Below are 25,056 nucleotides of genomic sequence, written 5' to 3'. Positions count from 1 at the left end.
ACCTTTATAGAGTAATATTTCATCTTCTAACTCCTTATTTTTTTTATAGTTGTCTTCTGTTGGCTTTTAAAGTCTTCCTAATCCTCCAGCTGCCCACTAATTTTTACTATATTATATGGCCTCTCTTTTGCTTTTATGCTGTCTTTGACTTCCCTTATCAGGTAGGGTTGCCCCAGCATCCTTCTAGAATGCTACTTCTTTGGGATGAATCTATCCTTTGCCTTGCAGATTGCTCCCAGAAGCTCCAGCCATTGCTGCTCTGCCATCATCCCTGCTGGTGTCCCCTTCCATTCAACTTTGGCCAGCTCTTCGCTCATGCCTCTGTAAATTCCCTTTACTCCACTGTAATACTGATACATCATATTTTAGCTTCTCCCTCTCAAGCTGCAAGTGAATTCTGTCATACTATGATCACTGCCTCCCAACGTTTACTTTACCTTAAACTCCAGTTTGAACTTAGTTGGATCTTTGTTCTGGTTTTATAACATTATGGATTAACTAAAATAAGAACCAGTCTTCAAGAAATAAATCCTGTACACAATTTAATGTGACATTCTGATCCTGTCCCATTGAAGCAATTTGGGGGAAGATAATAGATGAATCTTCCTGCTATTAGCAAGTTGATAAATCTGTATCCCTGCCACTTAATACACCGTCTAAGACAGGTCTGGTTTTCCTCTGGTTGCTTGTAAATTGATGGAGCCATCCCTCAACACTGTAACTAAAGGGGTATATTTCGTGTGGTCGTTGTTCATCATGAAAGACAATGATAGGAAACCTGTGCGGGAGAGTTTTTAAAGTGGAAAAATTATTGCACTGGAGCAGTTCCACTCTTTTGACCTCTGAAGTCCGGAACTGGTTTGAACCGGCCGAAATAAAACCTGTACACTATTTCAACAAAATATAAAATCCAGTGTAAATTATAGGGCAGGAAAATATAAAATAAAGAAAATCATAGAATGTACATAAGGCAGGAAATGATCTATGGTAGTGGCAATATTCCATGAGTTGTTATTGTAGTGAAGCAGTAATCGTTCCCGGTTGTGTAGTGGTTGGCACAACACTCGACAGTATTGGTGTCCCAGGTTCCATCCCACTGCTGCCTGTAAGGAGTTTGCACGTTCTCCGCATGGGTTTCCTCCGGTTTCCTCCCACGGTCCAAAGACGAACTGGTTGGCAGGTTAATTGGTCATTGTAAAGTGTCCTATGATTAGGCTAGGGTTAAGTCGGGTTGCTGGGCAGTGTAGCTCAAAGGGCCGGAAGCATGCAGCATCTAAATAAATAAATAAATATTTCCCTGGCACCAACCTTTTAACTAAAGTCACAGATGCAGCTCTTCTAAAAACATCTGCAAGTAGATAAAATGTAAAAAATACTGTTTTTCTCCTCAGTAACTATAAATTGTAAATGTTATGGTGCTTGATTTTGGAAGTATGATCTGCAAGATAGTGGTTTAGGATTTGTTACTTGAAACTGAAGGGCTGCCATTAATGTAGCTTGTTTAAATAATGTGAAAAAGGGTACAATTTTGAGGTATCTTTGTCTTTATATTTTTCTCTGGAGCATCAGAGACAGAAGAAAAATTTATAAAATTGACGAACATTGATAGGGTAGGCAGTCAGAATCCTTTTCCCAAAGGAGAAGTGTCTAATACTCAAGGATATGTATTTAAGGTGAAAAGGAAGAAGTTTTTTAAAAATAAAGTGGTAGGTGCCTGGATCAAGCTGCCCGAAATGGTGGAAATAAATATGAAAGTAACACACACAAAATGCTGGAGGAACTCAGCAGGTCAGGCAGCATCTATGGAAATGAATAAATAATCGATGCTTCACGCTGACACCCTCATCAGATATGATGGTAGCATTTGAGAGGCTTTCGGGTAGACAGGTGAATATGCAGTTATGGATCATGTGCAAACAAAAGCGATTTAGTTTAACTTGGCATCGTGTTTGGCATGTGTTACAGGCTGAAGAGTCTGTTCCTGAGCTGTGCTGTTTTAAGTTCTGCGTGTAACTTGCCAAAGGTTACAAATGCCATCTAGCATTTAAACAAATTGCATGCAAGTAACTTGTTAGACTGAATAAGTTGTCAGTAAAGTTTTTTTTTTAATAAGAGAGCTGCTGGATTAACTGAGCAGGTCAGGCAGCATCTGTGGAGGGAGAACCCTCTTCTCTGGACTGAATGAATGGAGGGGAGATGGCCAATGTAAAGAGGTGAAGGGGAAGAGTGTGGCAAGAACAGGCAAGCTACACTTAGGAGAGGTAGATTGTCAGGAGGAGGAGGGAAGGGCAGAGATGGTGAATATGCTGCAGATTGTAAGAATGAAATGGAGAGTGGAGCTAACAAAGTGAGGGATGGTGGACTGATGGGAAGGGGAGAAGGTATAGGGGCCTCATTGGGAGGAGTATGTGGCATATGCTTCAGTTTCAGGTAACTTGCTCCCCCACTATCCCTTCTACTCTCCTGATTGACCCAGGTCGACTCACACACCCCTTCTTTACAAACAGCAGCCCCGATCACCCAGTTTCTTTCCTTCCAGTTCCTGTTCTGTCGGCCTTTGCACAGTTAAATGACAGTTGTCGAATGTGATGGGAGGAGTCAGTTTAAATGGTTTGGCATGGACTAGATGGGCCAAAGGGTCTGTTTCAGTGCTGTACATTTCTATGACTGTGAACTATCAACTGACATTTGAATGTTCATGCACAGCTTTTCAAGAATCTGTGTGTAAATAAATGTACATATTATAATAGAGAGCTGCTGGGTTAACTGAGCAGGTTAAAATATTAGTGCACTGAGACGGGGGTGAGTTGATTTGTGGGGTGAATTATATTTGGAGGCAATAAGTGTGGAGCTTAAATGTTATTTTGGGAAAAAAAGTGGTATTAAAATGGAAATTAATTTAAAAGTTAAGTACAATCTAAAATATATTAAAATTAATTTATTTTTATACATTTACCTTGAAATTTATCTGATTAGCACCAGATTGTTTGTGTTCTCTTATGGAGTCGTACTTTCTCAAAGTCTGAGGGAAGTTCTGAGTCCAGCTGACAACATTGTAAGATGATCAGTGCCAGTAGGACATTAAATACTCAAAATCTTTAATGTTACCATCACTGCAAAATAGTTTGATGTTTTTTTAAAGTTCTATTTTGTATCACTTCAGTTATATTTTTGCTTAGTTTTTGAAACTGATTGATAAATACAAAATAATTGGAAATTGTACCTTTTGGCGATGATCTAGATGTACGGTTAAATTCAATATTTCTGGTGAGCAACTTTCCAGAATATTATCAAATTAATTTGGAACAAATTAGCAGTACACTTCATCTCTCAGAACAAGTGATACATATAATTAACTCTTACAGTAGAACTTTGTATATTCCTGAATTTCTCTTGTACATGTGTTAAGGAAAATAAATACCTTATGAAAACTTGACCTCCAGACTTGTTTTATTTTGAACTGTGCTGATAGATCATCATGTTTGAAACTTTTCTGATTTGTTGTATATTAACCATCCTGCAGCATCACTAAAGTTTATGAAAAATAAATGAGGTACTTACTCATTGTGTGATTCAAATTATCAAAACCTTCAGAAAATCTATTTACAAAATAGTTTTGTAAATCGATTTACAAAGATTTGTAGCCACTATACATTAAATTTTACTTATTAAGAAGGGCATGATAAAATTGGAGTTGCCTTTTACTGCCTAACTAGAAGCTAAGTTCACAATATACTTTTCAGTGTAGTACAAATTCAAAATTAGTTACTATTAAACTGTATAGAGTGCAACTTAAGGTACGTAAATTGTATTGGTCCTTGGTTTAGGAAAACTCAGCGTGGGATCTGGACTGGATATAAATTGTGAAGTTGGAGTATAAAAGTTATTCTTTTGTTACTTTGTTTACTATTCCATTGTGCATTTGTTATACTAGTTTGGTACCTTTGGCTGGTGGCTGCAGTAGGGAAACATCCTGCACATTCACTAAGCTGATTGCATTTGGTTCATTCAAATAATGTGTTTTTAAACTGAAGGTGCCTTGTTGTTTGCCTTAAAGAGAAGGAATGCCCATTGTATTAAAGTATTGACACTAATAGAGTGCAGGGGGAAGAAAGGGGTTCTCTTCAAGTTCAGGTACCTGGAGATGGTCCAAATATACTGAGGAAATTGTCGGTGCATAGAAAATCTGGTAAATTCGGTGGCTTTGAATTGGTTTTGGGAACACAAACTAAATTAACAAAGCAACATAAAACTAGTAATAGCTGCAGTTCAGTCAACAGAATACAATGTTTGAATATGCAAGAGAAGTGTTCTGTGCATTTTGGCTAACAGTCTATTATTTCACTGTCTTCTTATTATAACTGGATTTCATATTTATGGTTCCAAACATCAGCATGAAGTGATTTTTTGAAACTGAAAGCAACATTTTGGAAAATAAGTATTAGTATATTGAAAGACAGTGATTTCTATCAAATGAGATTGAGACTTTTATTTAAAATGGCACACTAAACAATATTTAAAATTGCTTGTTCATTCCCAAGTTACAATTTTATTGAAGATAACTGGTTCTTCCACTGGCTTATCTTCTTTGGAGCAATAAGTTAACTTGAATTTTCAAAGCTTTATAAAGAAGAATTGTTTTAATACCAGGTATCAGAATGAAATTACAAGCCATCCCTGGATAATAAACAGGTTCTGTTTTTATAGATGTCCTTAAGCTGATTTTGTCTGCAGGCTGGAAAATACACGAAGTTGCTCTCTATAATAACTCTACCTTCATGTTATGACAAAGGATGGCATCAAAAGTGTGTATTCTGATAACAAAGCACAATTAATGTAAGTGGAGAGAGTACATTATTTGAGCCATTCATTGAAACAAGTGTTTATATGTAAGCCAGATATTTAAATTTTAACAATAAATTTAAAATATTTAAATGTAACAAATTTGATTTATTTTGCCGTTCATAGAAACAAGTGTATGTATGTCAGGTATTTAAATTTAGCAATATAAAGGAAGTCGTTTGTTTGTAGGGGTGTCCATAAGTTTGATTTTAATAACTTGGGAGTAGGGAGTTTTGAACATTCTTTTGCGTTACTAATAATATCAAGCCAACTTTTTGATGGCCATTTTAATTCAATAGAAATTTGTTGTCACAGACATGAACATTAGATCTGCAAAATTCTGCTGTACTATAAGCTGTTAGATCATTGAGGATTCAATAACTTTGAAGTTGGGTGAAGTCTGCCAGTAAAGGACTGTAACACATTAAGCATTAAGGATACATATGGATGCATGGTTTAAAAACTTTTCCCATAACAGAATCCTCTTGATAATTAAGAGAATACGCACATGATCTAGATTATGTTCAAAAGGCTCTTCTGTTAAATATTATTGTGCAAAAAATATAAAATTTTGATCTGCTATCCAATATAGAACCTATATTTGTACTTCAAAACTGTAAATTTAAACCATGCATGACATTTCTTAATACACAAGTCCTAAAAATTGTTTGGGAAGTAAGATTTATCCCTGCTCCCTATTAAAATCATTTTTAAAAACTTGCAATTTCCTGCATAAGCTTCAAAGTTTAGCTCTGTTCATTTTGAAATTTCCCTTGTGCCTGAAAGTTTTCTTTCAATACATCAGTAATTGTTTGGAAATTAAATTGAATTTAGTTCCCTGGTCCCCTAATCTCATAAGACCATTAGATATTGGAGCAGAATTAGCCTATTTGGCCCATCAAGTCTGCTTCGCCATTTCATCATCCATTTTCCTCTCGGCCCCAATCTCCTGTCTTCGGCCCCAATCTCCTGTCTTCTCCCCATAACCCTTCATGCCCTGACTAATCAAGAATCTATCAACCTCTGCCTTAAATCAGACTCTCTCATAGAATTATGCGTACTGTTATGAAATACAGCTTTTGAGTGCTACACCAAATAATGGGAATAACTTGCTTGAAGATTTATGTATGCGTTTGATTGTCTTCTTCCAGACTATAGACCAGGTCTATAATTCATCTTGAGTATTATTGTTCAGCATATAACACATTCTCACTATATATTTTAAAATCTCATAATTATGGAATTGATGAGGTAGAAATTTGTTGTCTTCATTTGTGATTTAGTAATGTGTGCAGTGTTCTCCGCTTGAGAAACTGGTAGCCAGTAGCATTTCAGAACCACAGTGTACATTTATACCATACTTGAATGTTTTATAGCTTCAGTTTGTGGAGCCTGTATTTTATAGCATTAATGATAATTTAGACCATATTTGTGAAATGTTTTTTAATAACTAACATCTGAAGGAAGAGAAGCAAATAGTTTGTGTTAGCTAAGGAATGTGCAAGTTGTGTTAATGTGAATGAGGTCCTGATGACTGATCTTATTTTTATTGTGGGTATGTGCAAAAGGGGGGAACAAACTGCTGTCGTCTGTATGCTTTCTAACTAAACACTTCAGTCATTTCTACTTTGTACATTCACAATGTTGAATACCCAACAGTTGAAACTACAGTTGCTACTGGTGAGTGCTCCTTGGAACTTTATGCAGTGCAGTTTTCTGTTTTAGTTTGATCGCTTAAGCTGGCATATCTGCTTATTTATATCTGGTACAGCCAATCATTTGTGTTTGCTTGGAATGGAGATGATGAACGATATCCTTGTCTTGACCTACTTGGGCAGCTCTTTAAATTCTATAAATATTTGTAAACTTATGGAGAACTATTATGACAGCGTTTTCGTTGGCACTGTGACTTTCTATGCCAGGGTACTAAAACGGTGGAACTTTTAACAATAGTTGGTATTGTTCAGTCATTTTTAAATTTGGGCATTGACAATATGCTACTGGTACAATTTACAGTAATTGCAGCCTGGAACAGTTTGCAGGGGTTCCCAACCTCGATTAATGGCATTAAAATGGTTGGGATACCCTGTATTTGGAGAATCAGGTTCTGGATCGAATAACCTGAGCAGAAGGTCCTGCGACTTTCTTTCCATCAAAAGAATTAAGTGGACGTAGCATTTGCCATTGCGTTTACTTTGGGAAAAACCCGCAGTCTACGTAGGTCAAGTAAGAACCTCTACTTTGTGCCAGTACCATTTCTTTTCATTTCCTACTGAATCTGAACAAAGTTGCAGTTATGTCATGTGGCACTATCATTTGTTTATTTTCTGCTGGCCAAATAGCTGATGCACATATATGTTAATCTTATCTGAGGCCTTACTTTGATAATTTGATCTATGGAGAACTTCAAATTGGCACTTACTCGAAGAGAGGCTAAAATACTCAGGGAAAAATGCTGGGTGTCCATCTAGTTTATGAAGCATTAATAATAGCCACGTTGCTCTTCAATAATACTCTTGAAAGAATTTACTCTAAACTTTACCCATTTACTGCAAAAGTAATTTATCGGAATTCTGAGAAAGGTGTATCAGTTCCTTTTCCAGGCCAAAAGAAATCAATGTCATTGTTCTTGATCATTTGGATGTGAGATTTTGTACAATTTCTCCCAGTACTATTTCTTTGCAATTTATCTGATCTCCAGCACAATAAGGAAATGTGAAATTGGTTTTGGCAAAACTTAGTTACTATAAATAATGTTCATTTTTTAAAAAAAATAGGAAACATAAACGTCAAAAGATTTACAAGTTTTACTATATGTAGTGTAGTGAAATATAAAAGTCAAGGCTTTTTTATTGTTGAAATCTCATCATTATATTTAAGATTTAAAAAAATAACGTGAACAAGTTAGATTTCTATAAGATGTGTGAAGCCTTTACGCTGGAACAGTGAATTTGAAACGGGTATAAACGCTCATCTGATACTTGGTTCTATAATTGGGCATTTTCCATATTACTATAGACTTAAAGACTGCTTGTTGAATTTAATCAGTATTAGAGAATCGATGACTAATCTTATGCCATTATAAAGTAATTTTGATAAACAATTAAGGCTGTTACATATTTGTCTTTGGAGTCTAGAATAATCTAACTATTTATTCAAGGCAGATCATCCTTGGCTCATATTTTTATAAATCATGTTTGAAACCAATTTAAGATCAAAAATCTACTGTATCTGAATATAAGCTATTACCTAATATTTAACTACTATTATGATCTATATATAACTACTATACCCACGCCTCATTTGGCAAAAACCTTCCTATTTCTTTAGCATATGTCTGTTTTATGAAGCCAAGTTGCTAGCTGGATGCTCAATTCAGCACAGGTGGAACTTGTGCAAGGAGCTGGCTGGATTCGGACGGACCACTCGCCCCGAAGCCGGGTACCACTACACCACTGGCACTGACAATATCGTGGTCAGATACCCTGTTAATTAAATATCATCATAGTCAACATCTATCTTATTTTATAGATTACGTTTAAGATCTCTAGATGTTAGCTTTTGTATGGCTCCTCACCATCATATCAGGATCTCGTTTAAATACCTTTAAACTTCCTCCGAACATCTGTAGTTATGATTTCAATAGCTATGCTAGATTGCTGTGTTTTTCTTTCCAGTCTTTTTTTTTTAAATTAATTTGAGGCTTGTATTATTCAGAAAAATAACTTAGTAAATATCAGCATTTCATGTTTTACTCCCTACAACAATGTGATAAATGAAGCCAAGACATGTTCAGCTTCCTGGCTTTCCCCAATATAAATCTGATGGGCACCCAAGTATTTTAAACCCCATTAACATGTACGCTTGCCCATTTTAACCTAACTATGCAGTGTACATTCCTTCCTGCAGCAGGTTTGTAATGTCTTCACGTTTCAGTGCATGCTGCTTGTTAATGGAATGCACCTTAAAGCTGCAATATCCCTTTGTCGGTAAACATTCCACTTGAGACCAGCTGATTTAGAAATGGGAATCCGTTAGTTCAACAATTTAGATAAATGAAGCCTTTTTAAATCTGGACAGATTCAGATAAGGGATACTGAAGCTTTAAAAAAAATGACAGGTTTATTCATTTTTTTTATTCCTTAAAGCAGAAGTTGTATTTTAGAGAAGAGTTAGATTGAAGGGCTTCTAGGTAGCATATTTTAACTGTCTGTTAATTTGCTTAATGTTTCATAATGCAAATTTACAACTTTAATTTGAGTCACGGCTTAAGCCTAAGAAAACACACGTTAGCAAAATATTCAGATTCTATGGGCATTATGCAAGATACGTGTTTCACTGTATCTCAGTACATTTGACAGTAATAAACCAATTTGCAAATTCCCTTATTGCATGAAGCAACTGTGCCTTGCAAATATAGGAAAGCGATTGAAACGCACGCCTTGTTTAACTTTTGGTATCATTGTAGCCCTTAAATTCAATCTTTTTCTGGTACCTAACTGACCTTATTGCGTTTTCTTCTTTTTCCTCTCTCTCTTCTTCTCTACTCCTTCCTACTTACTGCCTAGAAATTAATAGAAGGCCTACACGGACATTTGCGTGCCAGTGAAAAGCCAACACTCTTCCAGGCAACCTACTTCTTTTATGCAACACCGGAGAAGACCCTCCGTGAAAGACAGCCACAGACTCCAAATAAAACTGCTTTGTCTAACTCTGTTTCACCTGCTCAGGTGCTATGCTTTATTCTCTTGTTGCCACTTGCTCAGCAATTATTCAAGAACAAGTTTTTAAGATGCATGCTTTCATTCACTCAACCTTTCCACATGACCAGCTTTTAAATAAGATATTTTCATTCTCATCACACTGTTTGTTTATCTTTTAAACAATGCCTTAAAATTAAAAAATCAGAACAATTTCATCCCCTCCACCCCTGCTTTCTTCATCAAAAGCAATATGAAGTTATATGTAAGATGTCCTACTAAATACTTGAATGATCAAATGCAAGTACCATTAACCATAAGACTTTCTCCCCCAACATTGTTCATCAGCTTGTAGCATTAAGTTGCTGAATGACTATAAATTTTCAAAACAAAAGGCAACAAATTTTACACTGCAGTATATGCAACCTCTTTCTCTTACGGGCATTTTTAAGAGTAACACTTTGTATTGCATCTGGGTAGCCTCCAACCCGATGGCATGGATATCGATTTCTCCTTCCGATATTATAAAAGATCCATCCCTTGCCCCCTCTTCCTCTATTTTCCCACTCTGGCTTTTACCTCTTCTCACCTGCCTACCACATCCCCCTGGGTTCCCTCCTCCTTCCCTTTCTCCTATGGTCCACTCTCCTCTCCAATCAGATTCCTTTCTCTCCAGCCATTTATCTTTTCCACTCACCTGGCTTCACCTATCACCTGATAGCTATCTTCCTCCCCCTCACCTTTTTATTCTGGCACCTTCCCGCTTCCTGAGTCGTGAAGAAGGGTCTCGGCCTGATACGTTGACTATCTATTCATTTCCATAGACACTGCCTGACCTGCTGAGTTCCTCCTGCATTGTCTGTGTGTTGCATTAAATTTCCAACATCTGCAAACTTTCTCATGTTTACATTCTAATCTGTGTTGATTCTTTTGATATTTATTACAGACTCAAAGCTACTTTCACATTATCACCTTCATTATAATTTGTACATTAAATCCTCGCATATGATAGCAGTGGATTCTGGGAATTTATGAAAATAGGGGAGAGCAGGAAGGAGGACAAGCCTTCCCCAATATGCTTAGGAATAGTTTGTTTGTGATATTAACAGATACAGGTTGAGTACCCCTTATCCAAAATGCTTGGGGCTGGAAATGATACAGATCTCAGATTTTGGATATATAATGAAGTAGTTTGGGATCATTATATTTTCTGACTTTGAATTTATGCGCCACCAGTATGCATTTTTTGTCTTACACTTGCTCATCACACATATTCTGGAGGCTCAAAAGTCTCAGAGGGCAGTTGCTATTACTAAGGAGAAGGTGCTTGGGAGGCTGAAAAGTCTGAAGGTAGATAAGTCACCTGGACTAGATGGTGTATACCCAGGGTCTGAAAGGGGTGACTGAATAGATTGTGGAGGCATTAGTAATGATTTTTCAAAAATCATCAGAGGACTTGAAAATTGAAATGGCACTTTGCCTTTCAAGAAGGGAGGGAGGCAGAAGAAAGGAAATTGTAGGCCAGATAGCCCGACTTGAGTGGTTAGGAAGGTGTTGGAGTCAATTGTTAAGGATGAGGTTTCAGGGTACTTGGAGGAACGTGGTAAAATAGGCCAAAGTTGGCATGGTTCCCTTACTTGCCTGACAAATCCATTGGAATTCTTTGAGGAAATAACAGGCGGAATAGACAAAGGAGAATTGATGGATGTTGTGAACTTGGATTTTCAGAAGGCATTTGACAAGGTGCTGCACATGACGCTGCTTAACATGATAAGAGCCCATGGTATAACAGGAAAGATGCTAGCATGGATAGAAGGTTGGCAGAAGGTAAAGAATGGGAACAAAGGGAGCCTTTACCGATTGGCTGCCAGTGACTAGTGGTGATCCACAGGGGTAGGTGTTGGGACTGCTTCTTACAATGTATGTCAGTGATTTGGATGACAAGAGTTGATGGCTTTGTAGCCAGGTTTACAGATGATGCGAAGGTAGGTGGAGAGCCAGGTAGTGTGGAGGAAGCAGGGAGGCTGCAGAAGGACTTAAACAGATTAGGAGAATGGGAAAAGAAGTAGCAGATGGAATACAGTGTTGTGAAGTGTATGGCCATGCACTCTGGTAAAGGAATAAAAGCATGAACTGTTTCTTAAACAGGGAGACAATTCAAAAGTCTGAGGTGCAAATGGACTTGGGAGTCCTCGTGCAGGATTCCCTAAAGGTTAACTTGCAGGTTAAGTTGGTGGTGAGGAATGCAAATGCAATTTGGCATTAATTTAGAGAGGACAAGAATATTTAAAACAAGCATGTAATGCTGAGACTTTCTAAGGCACTGGTGAGGCCTCACTTGGAGTATTGTGAGCAGTCTTAAGAAAGGATATGCTGACATTGGAGACGGTTCACAGGAGGTTCACAGAAATGATTCCAGGAATGAAAGGCTTATCATTTGAGGAGCGTTTGATGACTCTGGGCCTGTGCTCACTGGAATTGAGAAGAATGAAGGGATTCTCATTGAAATCTCTCAAATGTTGAAAGGCCTCGATAGATTGGATGTGGAGAGGACATTTCCTATGATGGGGGAGTCTAGGACCAGGGGGCACAACCTCAGAATAAAGCGACGTGCATTTAGAACAGAAATGAGGAACTGCTTTAGCCAGAAGGTGGTAATCTGTGGAATTTGTTGCCACGAGTGACTGTGAAGGCCATGTCATTGGGTGTATTGAAGCCGGAGGCTGATATGTTCTTGATTAGTCAGGGCATGAAGGGATACAGGGAAGAAGGCAGAAAAGTGAATCAGCCATGATGAAATAGTGTAGCAGACACAATGAGTTGAATGGGCTATTTCTGATCCTACATCTTATGGTGTTATGGTCTTGTATGTACTGATACAGACATTGAGCGTGTTTGATTTTCATCAGCAATTATCTTGACAAAGACATCAATGAATTTCTCTGCTGCTTCACGATCAGCATACTTTATCATCACAAGTCTTTAAAAAAATTAATTCCGTCCCTTTTCTTAAATTTCCGCAACCAGCCTGCAGAATATTCACAATTACTTTAAATTTTCAGTCCAATGTGATAGATTTTTGTTTCATGTCAGCGTATCGTTAAGTGGCATATGCTCATTCCAACATAGTCGGATCCACACTTTGAATACGTGATCATTTTTCACTTTATGCTGTGCTTTTCTATTTATCCCACGTGTGAAGTCACTTCCAGGAACTGTCCGTGACGCACAAAGACCTGCGCATCGCCTGGGAATTTTCCCAGCACCTCGTGGAATTTTCCATTTGTGACATCATGTCAGTGCTTTAAAAAAAAGCCAGGTTTTGGAGATTTTCAGATGTTGCCATTTTGGATAAGGGGTACTCAACCTGTACTAGATTTAAGGTTGATGAAGAAAATATGCTGTTATTACAGGAGGTATTTTTCCAATTAACATTGTCTGTAACGAGCATCAAAGATTGGCCAAGTGATTTTAAAACCTCAAATTAGACAGCAAATTTTATCAGAGCCAAGTGATTATCCATCAAAATGCAAAATGTAGAGCTGCATGGAATGTATCCTGGTTATAAATTCTAGGTGAAGTTGCTGATGTCTTTTTCCATGGAATTCCTTAAATGTTTCTATATAGCAAAGGCTTGAGCCCTTTTTGGAATCCAAATTGTGGTCAGTCCTTCATATAAACATCACGAGTCTTCTCAGTGTAGCAGGAAACATTTTTAAAATTAAACTGCTCCCTTGATATTCTGATTCATCTGCAACTCTGCCGAATGGTGTTTTTCTTTAGACCTTACATTTGCCCGTTTTCTTATAGAATGTGGATGACGGTGTGATATCAGAACTGGAAGAGAGGTGTGAATGTGTAAAGATTGATTACAAGGCAGAAATAGAGGGACTGAAGCTTAAAAGTGGCTTCAGCCTGAACCAGGTGGCCGGCCCTTCAGAGTCTCGACAAAGGGGTGACCCTGTTCCTTCCTCTGTGAGTAGCAATGAGGAAGACTTGTACCTCCCTCAGAACAAGGAGCTGCAGGGGCAGAACAGGTCTGATACAGGCCTGGATATGCAGTCTGAAGCTTCAGAGGAGATTGTAGCAAAGGCCCTCTTGAGCTCTGTTGCTTCTCAACTAAACCACCATTTGAAGGAGATTGAACAGAGTGAACGACCTTTAAAGATAAATGCCGTTCATTACCATGAACCACCTCAACTAATCCGCTGCTCTCAGGTAAAACTGGAATCGGAAGACCACAACATCTTTTCAGCTTGGTACTAATTTGCTTTCCACAATTAAAAAAAAAACCGAGACACTGCAGCACGTTGGTTTAACAATACTTTCAGGCAAATTTGACCGTGTATTTAGATACCTTCAAAATATAATTCAAATACTCCATCAGCTTTTTTGGAAAGAGAAGGGTTTCTTGGTGGTTGCTTGCTTCAGTGTTGACGGTTTCTGGGCACTGGGAAATCTTGGTAGAGTACTTTTCAAATAGTTTCTAATCAAATTTGGAAACTGCAATAAATATTGTCTTTGCATAATCTCCTATCTAAACTCTGACCAGTTCTGATACTAATGCTGATTTTTGCATGGTGATTGATTAATGGTGGCAGTTAAAATGCGTTAACACTTCATTGATCCTAGTAAAAGAGATATTGAAGAATAATCCTTTTCTCTTGATTGTCGGTGGGCAGCAGATTCTGACACAACTTTGTTTTTTGTAGGTCATGAATTTTATTTGGTTTCTCTTTGTTCTGTTCATTATGTAGTTTTGCTGGTGTTTGGACAGAGTTGTTGAGATTGATTTATCGAGGTACAGCATGGAGTAGGCCCTTCCGGACTTCCGAGCTACACCATCCAGCATTCCCCAATTCTCTGAGCCTACAGGACAACTTGCAATGTCCAATCAACCTATCAACTGATATGTCTTTGTACTGTGGGAGTAAACCCTCGCGGTCACGGGGAGAACGTACAAACTCCTGACAGACGGGTGGGAATTGAACTTGGGTCGCCCGTACTGTAAAGCGTTGTGCTAACCACTGCGCTATTCCCACAGAGTACACGATATAGCGTTTTCTCTTCATTTATTCCCATTTCTGGCAGCTGACTCATGAAAAACAAAATCCACTTTTTTTTTCTCCCCCCTCAGTAAAATTGTTTGGGCATTTTAATACATCGCTGCTACTTTCAAATTGTGTTCCCAATATCATTATCAATATGGAATATTTAAAATTGCATTGAAAAATTGCTGGAAACACTTCAAGTCTGTGGAATGAAGGAAGTCTTTGGCCTGAAATACTAGCTCTGTTTTTCTCTCTCCACAGAATGCTGCCTGACCTCCTGAGTGCCTCCAGCATTTTCTGTGTTTTTCTTCATACTGGATAATCTAATGATGCACTCTGTTTATTTGGAATCTTGTCAATTGGGTCTGTTAAATGTCCCTATGCTAACAGGACATTGCTATCTCTCCAGTGCCTGAATTCAGAAAGCACATTTGGAAAGATAAGCACAAGTCGTCAGTGATACTGACGATAATGTAAATGGACTGTGTCAGAAATGCTCCTTTGGCATGAAGATTGCAGTTTGTATTGGAAGAATCTCTGTATGAACTCTGAATTGGCTTCAATGGCAAAATAAAGTGCTGGTTGCTTTAGTAGGGCAATTTGAATTAAATTAAAGCATTAATTGCTGTTTTTTACCCCCTTCTTTTATCACCACTGAGCAATTGGCAATCCAAAGTTATTGTGGGTGCCTAGTGAAAGGAGATTTGAAAGGGCTTGTTTTGTGGTCCACAGTACTGTTCCTACATTGGATTTTGTTTTGCCATTAGTAAAGCAGCTGACATTAATTGCTGCTGCCATTTATAAAATCTTTAGGCAAACTTGGTATATATGATTTACTGTTTCCCTCTCTTCCCCCCCCCCCTTTTAAATAGCCTCCACTTGTGAAAACTCAAACGGTGACCATCGCTGACATGCCACATTCTGAAAATGAAATTGCAACCAATGAAGTTCCTGTTGTTCACACAGAAACGAAGACCATCACCTATGAAGCAGCCCAGGTTTGAAATTATGAACTTGTCTCAATTGTTCTGATTAAGGATTTTCACTCTTGAAGTATGTGCTATTAAGACAGACAGACATACTTTATTGATCCCGAGGGAAATTGGGTTTTGTTACAGTCGCACCAACCAAGAATAGTGTAGAAATGTAGCAATATAAAACCATAAATAATTAAATAATCATAAGTAAATAATGCCATGTGGAAATTAGTCCAGGACCAGCCTGTTGGCTCAGAGTGTCTGACACTCCGAGGGAGGAGTTGTGAAGTTTGATGGCCACAGGCAGGAATGACCTCCTATGACACTCAGTGTTGCATCTCGGTGGAATGAGTCTCTGGCTGAATGTACTCCCGTGCCTAACCAGTACATTATGGAGTGGATGGGAGACATTGTCCAAGATGGTGTGCAACTTGGACAGCGTCCTCTTTTCAGACAGCACCATCAGAGAGTCCAGTTCCACCCCCACAACATCACTGGCCTTACGAATGAGTTTGTTGATTCTTTTGGTGTCCGCTACCCTCAGCCTGCTGCCCCAGCACACAACATAAATTAATGTAAAGTGACTGGTCTTAATAACTCTGGGTTACAAAGTGGTCAAATTTAGTCAGAATTCCTGTTTGCTCACTGTTGGATTCTGTATCTGTGGTCTTAAATTGAGAAATATTTCCGGGTCACCTGTGATGGATGGCTTCAAATACCTCCTGTTTACTTGGAGCTTGCATTACTGTGGTCATTCTGGCATGTAGCAAGGTTTTAGCAATCTCCAGAGAGCCATGGGGAATTTCCATTCATCGATCTCTGTAGAATGTAACCCCATGAAGTCTTATGTAACTAACATATTCAGAATGGTGCCTGTATGTTATCATGTGTAGACCAATGTTTCATTTTTCCTGCCCAACGTTCTGAGAAGCAACACGCACAAAGTGCTGGAGGAACTCTGCAGGTCAGGCAGCCATCTATGGAAATGAATAGATAGTCGAAGTATCAGGCCGAAGCCCTCCTTCAGGATTGAGGAGGAACGGAGAAGACGCCAGAATAAAAAGGTGCGGGGAGGGGAAAGAGGCTAGCTGGAAGGTGATAGGTGAAGCCAGGTGGGTGGAAAAGGTCAAGGGCTGGAGAGGAAGGAATCTGATAGGAGAGGAGAGTGGACCGTAGGGGAAAGGGAACAAGGACCCAGAAGGAAGTGATAGGCAGGTGTGAAGAGCTTAAAGGTCAGAGTGGGGCATGGAGGAAGGGGGTGGGATTTGTTTAACCAGAGGATATTCTTGTTATCAGGTTGGGGGCTACCCAGACGGAATATAAGGCGTTACTCCTCCACCCTGAGGGTGGTTTGTCTTGGCACAAGAGGAGGCCATGGACCGACATGTTGGAAAGGGAATGGGAATAGGAATTAAACTGTTTGGTATCAGGAAATCCCACATTTCGGCAGATGGAGAGGACGTGCTTGACAAAATGGTCCCCCAATTTATGCCGGGTCTTATTGATGTAGAGGGGGCTGCATCGGGAGCACCGGATACAACAGATGACCCCAGCAGATTCACAGGGGAAGCGTTGCCTCACCTGGATGGACTGTTTGGGCCACTGAATGGAGGCAAGGGAGGTGGTGTATGGGCAGGTGTAGCACTTAGTCCATTTGTGCTGGAAGGTAGATTAGTGGGGAAGGACAAATGGACAAGGGAATCACTGAGGGACCAATCCCTGTGGGAAGCGGGGGGGTGGGGGGGTGGTAGGTAAAGGTATGTTTAGTGGTGGGATCACTTTGGAGATGGCAGAAGTCGAGGAGGATAAAGTGTTGGATGTGGAGGCCAATGGGGTGGTAAGTAAGGACAAGAGGAACTCTATCATTGTGAAGGCAGCGGGAAGATGAGAAGATCTCTGATGTCCTGGAATGAAAAGCTGCATCCTGGAAATAGATGCAGTGGATGCAAAGAAAATGAGAAAAGGGAATAGCATTTTAACAGGAGATGGGGTGGGGAGAGGTATAGTCCAGATAACCCTGGGAATCAGTAGGCTTGTAAAAGATGTCAGTTGACAGTTTGTCTCCAGAGATGAAGACGGAGAGATCAAGAAAGGGGAGGGAGGTGTCAGAGATGGCCCAAGTGAATTTAAGAGCAGGGTGGAAGTTAGAGGCAAAGTCAGTAGAATTGTCGAGCTCAGGGTGGTGCATGAAGCTGCACTATGCAATGCTTTGAAAAGTAAAAGCTTTCCCTTAACACCAGAAAATATTGGAGTCTTGTCACGGTTTAAACTTTAGTTGTTACCTGTTTATTGTCTTTAATCTTAAAATTGATCTTTTTTTTTATTTGGAGCATTTTAGTTTGTGTTTCTTGACTCTAGAATGCCAGTTTTCTGCAAAGTCAGCTAATGGAAAGCAGTATTGGCTAGCCTCCCATTTTTCACAATCCACAAACTTGAATTCTTAACTCTGCTGCCAGTGTCCTAACAAATGTTAAACCCTCTTTATTCCTCGCTGCTACGCTCTTTACAGTGCCAACTGTAAGATCGGGGTTTGATTCCCGCCGCTGCCTGTAAGGAGTTTGTACGTTCTCCCCGTGACCACGTGGGTATCCTCTGGGTGCTCCGGTTTCCGGGTTAGTGAGTTGTGGGCATGCTATGTTGGCACCAGAAGAATGGAAACACTTGCAGCCTGCCTCCAGCACATCCTTGGAATGAGTTGGATGGTCATTGATGCAAACAAACGCATTTCACTGTATGTTTTCGATGTGTATGTGACAAATAAAGCTGACCTTTATATCCAGCAGTCCCGCAGCTTTCACATTCTCATCCTGACTTTCAAATCTTCTTTATTGACTTGGCCTACCACAGCTCTGAAACCTTTTCCAGTTCTAAAACATTCTGAGAACTTGGTGTTCTTCCAGCTCTGACCCTTGCCCTCTCTTCTTCAAAACAATGGCACGTACACATTTAGCTATCTAGGCCCAGAGCTCTGAAATTCACTTTTTAAATCCGATTTGCTGTTCTCTTCAAGGCAATTCTGCAAAACCTACCTCTTTGTCCACCTTTTTTTAATAGTTAAAAACTGACAGCTTGCCAAAATGAAGCTGGGTATCCTCCTATGAAACATACTCCTGTTTTATTCTACACAGAAAACGCAAATTACTGATTGTGCCTCTCATATTTAATTTGAGAGGACTAGAATATAAAAGCAAAGACATAGTGCTGCAGCTTTATAAGGCATTGGTGAGGCCTCACTAGGAGTATTGTGAGCAGCTTGGGGCCCCTTATTTCAGAAAGGATTTGATGATATTGGAGAGGGTTCAGAGGAGGTTCCTGAGATTGATTCCGGGAAGGAAAGGCTTATGGTATATATAGCAATTGATGGCTCTGGAATTTAGAAGAATGAAGGGAGATCTCATTGAAATCTACGAATACTGAAAGGCCTCGATAGAGTGGATGTGGAGAGGACGTTTTCTTTCTATGGTGGGGGAGTCTAGGACCAGTGGGCACAGCCTCAGAATAGAGGGATGTCCATTTAGAATGGAGATGAGGAGAAATTTCTTTAGCCAGAGGGTGGTGAATCTGTGGAATTAATTGCCACAGGTGGCTATGGAGGCCAGGTCATTGGGTACATTTAAGGTGGAGGTTAATAGGTTCTTCGTTAGTCAGGGCAAGAAAGGTTATGGGAATAAGGCAAGAGAATGGGGTTGACTGGGAAATGGATCAGCCACGCTGAAGTGGCAGAGTAGGTTTGATGGGCCGAATGGCCTAATTCTGCACCAGTGTCTTATGGTCTTGTTGTAGGTCCCCTCTCACTTTGAAACAAAAATAATTGCTGCAACATGGGTGTTGCTGGTAATAAAGGGCCATCGAACTACTGAACACTCATTTTAATAAACCTCCATTCTGGGTTGTTGTATTTTGGTGCAGACAGGTGATTGTAATAGTGATGGTGAGCCTGAGGTGTTGATGAGTGCTCAAACTATCACATCAGAGACTGTATCCACCACTACAACCACACAGATCACAAAGGTAAGGACAAATCATCAGTATTCTTTAAAATTTTCATTGAATATTTTCTGTTACTGACAAGTAGAAAATGGTACTAGTAAGTTTTCTATGGTATTATATTAATAAGATTTAGAATTCTTTTCAAGAGATGGTGTTTGTCTTATTTTTCAGAGGTATCCAGTGAATGTCAGCATCCCAGATAATTTTACTTAGTTGTAAACACACCTTAGTGCAGTAACATTTATGGTGGGCTTTCTCTTTTCTTCTCTTCCAGACTATTAAAGGGGGAGTTTCAGAAACGAGAATTGAGAAACGCATTGTAATCACAGGAGATGCCAACGTTGACCACGGTCAGGTGAAAGCCATTTTTTCTTCCCCCTATGCAGTCAGTTGTTATAAACCATTGTTTTGGGTGAAGAAAGCAACAAATGGTATATCTGTGTTTAGTAACAGTGCTGGTATCTCTGATGTTGTTTGTATTATTAGTCAGTGAGTTTATAATGTCATAAATAACAACGAACTTGGATTGTATTAGTAATTAAGATATCCCCAAGATGGGCGGCACAGTAGCATGGTGGTTAGTACAGCACATTACAATATAGGCAACCCGGCTTCAATTCCCACCTGTTTGTACGTTCTTCCCATGACCACGTGGGTTTCCTCCGGGCTCTCTGGTTTCCTCCCACAGTCCAAAGACATACCAGTTGGTGGGTTAATTGGTCATTGTAAATTGTCCCTTGATTAAGCTAGGGTTAAATTGGGGATTACTGGGTGATATGGCTCAAAGGGCTAGAACGATCTATTCCACACCATCTCAATAAATAAATTCCGTATAATTAAAGTTACTATCACATTTCTGAACAGCAAATGCTTTGGCCTGATCTCTGGATCCCCAATATCAAGTGTATGAAATGAGCTTTTATTTTCCTCGCTTTAAGGAAGTCACCCAAGCACACAATCAGCTCCTTTCTGGCTCAGAACCGGTCACAATCATAAGGTTTCTTAATATAAATTCAAGATCCTGATGCCCCGTGGTGCAGTAGGCTGTAGCACAGCTTGCTACACCTGTGACAATGCATTCCTACTGAAGCCTCCTTTACGACGCAATATATTCCCAGATTACTCTCTGCTTAGCTTATCAACTAGTGGTAGGTAAAATACTGCTTTTTATGTCAATTGAACATGGAACAGTACAGCAGAGGAACAGGCCATTCAGCCCACAATGTTGTGCTGTACCAGCTAAAAAGCAAATCAAAAACACCCAAACACTAATCCCTCCTATCTTCACCATATCCACATCCCTCCATCTCACATCCATGTGCCTATCCACATATCTGTTTAAAAGCCTCTAATGTATTTGTCTCTATCACCATACCAGGTAGCACATTCCAGTCATCCACCACTCTGAGTAAAAAACTTGCCCCACATATCCCCCTTGAACCTCTTCCCCTCTCACCTTCATTGCATGCCCTCTGGTGTTAAATATTTCAACCCTCAACCCTGGGAAACAGATACTCTCTGTCCACTCTTACCTACGTCTCTCATAATCTTGTAAACCTCTATCAGATCTCCCCTCAGCCTCCACAGCTCCAGAGAAAACAACCCAAGTTTATCCAGCCTCTCATGATAGTACATACCCTCTAAACCAGGCAGTACCCTGCACCCTCTCCAAAGCCTCAACCTCCTTCCTATAGCAAGGTGACCAGAACTGTGTGCAATACTCCAGATGTGGCCTCACCAGAGCTTTATAAAGTTGCAACCTAACCTCTTGGCTTTTGAACCCAATGACTTTTGAAATGTGTTTATATTTGGAAGAAATGGAAAATGAAAACCATGTGTATGATCACCTCACAACAGAAATATTCCAGAGAACATGTATGGTTCAGCAGTTGAGTGAATGTTTAGAATTTTTTTTAACATTCTTTTATCTTGGCAGACTTTGGCTCAAGCCATCAAAGAAGCCAAGGAGCAGCATCCAGATATGTCAGTGACCAAAGTAGTGGTGCACCAAGAGACAGAGATAGCTGAGAATGAATAAAACCCAGGTAAGGCTTTTAATCAGAGATTGTATTCTTTTGTTATTTATATTACAAAAGGGTGACAGCTACATTTGCTACAGTGTTAAATTAATAGATTTGTTGGCAAAATTACAAGTTGTGTTTACAAGATGAATTCAGTATCCTAGTGATGATTTACTGTCATTGATGCATTGAGACAGTGCGGAATAGGCCCTCCTGGCTCAGCAATCCCCAATTTAACCCCAGCCTAGTCACGGGACAATTTACAATGACTAATTAACCAACCAACTGGTACGTGGACTGTGGGAGAAAACCGGAGCAAATCCTCATGGCAGTGGGGAGAACGTACAAACTCCTTACAGCCAGCAGAACCTGGGTTGACGGTATTATAAAATTGTGTTAATCACTACGCTACCATGCCGCCCTGTCATTATCTTGCATAAGGAGCTTCTTTACAGATCAACACTGCTGAATAGCAGGCAGAAAATCAGAGGCAATACATAGCCACTCGATTACACAATGCTATCCTGGATACAATTGGTATAAAACTTTCCAGCACTATGCCTCTTGGTGCTTTCAGCTGGTACCTGTGGATAATTAACCCAATTAAATAATGATTTTATGGGCTTGAATGGATAGATGTCACTTTGAATACACAACTTCTCACACAAGTTTAGTATTTGGATGTTTCAGCCCAAAACGTCGCTAGTTTGTTCCTCTCCATAAACGCTGCCTGACCTACTGAGTTCCTCCAGCATTTTGCATGTGTTCTCTGGATCTCCAGCATCACAAATCCTCTCTCCACTATCCCATTTCCCAGAATCTGGTCCGTAGCCTGCAATGATGCTTGAATATTATGAGAACTTGCCTGCACTAACTTCACAGGCACTATGTTCCCATTGCAACAGCCCGCTGGATGAAAGAAATTCTTCCTCTAATCCCTTCTGCCCCTTATTCTCACCTTTAAACTTGTGCTCTCCCTCAGCTGAGGGAGAAGCTACTATCTCACCCCATTTGGGCGTCACGGTAGCATAGCGGTTAGTGTGATACTATTACAGCTCCAGGCAATGTCTGTAAGGAGTCTCTGTATGTCCTCCCTGTGGAACATGTGAGTTCTTCCCAGGTGCTCTGCTTTCCTCCCAGAGTCCAAGTTAGTATTGACGACGTTAATTGGTCATTGAAAATTGTCCTGTGATTGGGTTAGGATTAAATCGGGTGCTAGGCTGGCATGGTTGGAAGGTCCTACTCCATGCTGTATCTTGAAATAAATAGAACTGCAGAATCTCTTGTGTTTAGTATTTGGAGATGCTGAAGCAAGGCCATATTTTATCATGTCAGTGTAAAACCGGCAAATCCTGCACCTCATCCTTATCAACTAAACAACAGAATTGTCTATGTTTTGGAAGGCTTAAGCCATTAACCATGTTTTATGGAACAAAATTAAATTAGGATGATTAAGAGACAAGTGACTCTTGACCTATAATAATAAAACGTCTACATTTCATCTTTCTTCTGGCCCGTGGGATGTGATAACAGTCTCTCTTTTTTATTTTACAGAAGTAAAGAAAATGCCGTGAGCAGAGCTTTCCATATCCTGGCTGTTCATTTGAAAAATTTTATACTTTTTTTTAAGGGTTTGGCCACTGCCATTTGTGCTCACTTTGCAACTCTTCAATAATCACCAAGCCTTGTATCTGGAACCAAGTAGACAAAGGATGAAGAGATACCTAATCGAAGGTGTAATCCTGGACCTTTGCTTTTTTTAAATTACTTGGAAGCATCCTATTTGATACAGTTTTAGATTTTTACATATTTCAGTACTGGAAAACACAGGAAAAGAAACCGCTTTGTATTCATGGGGTGGGGAGATGTTCCTCAGAGGCTGTTTTTACTTCAGAAGATGACAGAATAAAGTTTTAGTTCTGAGGCTGAGAAATGAAATATATTATAAAGAGTGGAGAGAAATAAAATTGCCGCAGATTAATCATGAACCATTTTATACTGTGAATGAAAGGAAATGTGAATAGTCGTGAACTTGACACATGAATTTCTCAAACATTTTTGAAAAAGTAATTTTTATTGTTACTTATCAGGAACCTTCCAGATTTTGCTTCTAAAAGCTGTAATATCCTTTTTTCAGTCCATTGAATTCTCAGCCAGCTGGTGTTTCTTTAGTCTTTTCTGGAAGAGCTTAGATTAAAAGTAGCTTAAAATAAAATTCAGTGCTTCAGGCTGATGTTCATGAAATCTTTTAATTTTTTTAATTTTGAAGAAAACAACTTTGGTAAAAGGATATAACAGCTTTGCTAATGTTTGGTAATTGTACCAGAGCTTTAACACACAGGCAGAAAAGCAATGACCTTTGTAGAATTATCATCATCATCAAGTTCTAAATTAGGTAATATGAAGTAACTTATTTAGAATTGCTATCTTATTTATATTTCAGATCTCTACTACACAAAAGAAATTCTCAATGTGCATTGCATGGTCCTGACAGGACAAATATAACCCTTAATATGTTCTAGCACTGTTGGTCATCTGTTCTGGTGTGTCATATTCCCCTCAAGTTGTAGTAAAGAATATCCAGCCTTGGCCTGTCGCTGGTAAAATTCACCAAAACAACTATTGCGCTTGTAGCTTTTGCAATTTTGAGGCACAGAAGTAACTTTTAGTAGTTTTATTAATCCAAAGGGGAAGAAAATCTTAATTTATCATGCACATAAACATATTTTGTTAAATATTGAGCTGTAACCCACATATGAAGTATTGGGGAAGGGGGGAAGAGAAATGTGCTTTTAAATTTATGATCCCAGTCCTATGAAAAATGGCACAGTACTTTGAATTCCTTTTTTTAGATGTGAGCCCTACTGATTTGAAGGAATTTTGTACAGTTTATATTGTATAGAATTAGCAACTCAAAAACTTTTACTCCATTAGATTTTACTTTTAGTACACATAATCATGGAAAATAATTAAAAAATGGAGTCTTTGTAGATATTAATTAGTGGGAATAATCTCACTTGTGGGAATTCAGTCACGCCATGATCAATATCGATAGGAGATTTCAGTCATAGCATTTGGTAGATGGAAGTGTTGAAATGAAATGATCCTTCTGTGGCTTTTTGAATACAAATTTTAATGAAATAAAACTTTTTGATCATAAACTGCACTGCACTCCATTGGATTAATTGAGAAGGTGTGGTCTTAATTACTACTGTATTTCTGAAGAAAGGATTGTTAATAGCACATTATTAATTTCCATGACCATTGATGCCCCAAAGCGATGCGCAGAAAGGTTCTGTACCTTCAACGTGGAATCAGGCGTAATTTGCAGAAACGTGTACAATTAATAATTCATTCCATGTGGCTGTGTAGTTTTTGTAACAGAAATTTACATTACTGATTTAAAACTGTCATCTCGAACGTACGAGTACTGAGAGCCCAATTTTGTGAAATGAAAGGTTAGACGTATTAGTTT

The 25,056-nt window shown here is 39.1% G+C and overlaps 1 protein-coding gene across 15 annotated transcripts in view; it reads left to right on the top strand.

The window, feature by feature from the left end:
• Positions 1-24,742, top strand: part of LOC140715917 (protein 4.1-like) — a 162,642-nt gene extending 137,900 nt beyond the window's left edge. For 6 of the 15 annotated variants that reach the window (XM_073028445.1, XM_073028444.1, XM_073028447.1 and 3 more), the window contains 6 exons: positions 13,353-13,760; positions 15,466-15,591; positions 19,480-19,581; positions 19,835-19,915; positions 21,497-21,605; positions 23,136-24,742. In XM_073028445.1, the coding sequence (XP_072884546.1) occupies positions 13,353-13,760; positions 15,466-15,591; positions 19,480-19,581; positions 19,835-19,915; positions 21,497-21,598 (819 nt within the window). In that variant the 3' untranslated portion in view covers positions 21,599-21,605; positions 23,136-24,742. Of the gene's footprint in view, positions 1-9,410; positions 9,573-13,352; positions 13,761-15,465; positions 15,592-19,479; positions 19,582-19,834; positions 19,916-21,496; positions 21,606-23,135 lie in introns of all 15 variants that reach the window. The other 9 variants (XM_073028453.1, XM_073028452.1, XM_073028454.1 and 6 more) reach the window with 6 other exon arrangements.
• The last annotated feature ends 314 nt before the right edge of the window (positions 24,743-25,056 follow it).

Source organism: Hemitrygon akajei, chromosome 24 (assembly GCF_048418815.1).
Source record: "Hemitrygon akajei chromosome 24, sHemAka1.3, whole genome shotgun sequence".
Taxonomy (NCBI): domain Eukaryota; kingdom Metazoa; phylum Chordata; class Chondrichthyes; order Myliobatiformes; family Dasyatidae; genus Hemitrygon; species Hemitrygon akajei.
The sequence above is the reverse complement of the archived record's forward strand: the minus strand, read 5'-3'. Positions and strand labels throughout refer to the sequence as shown.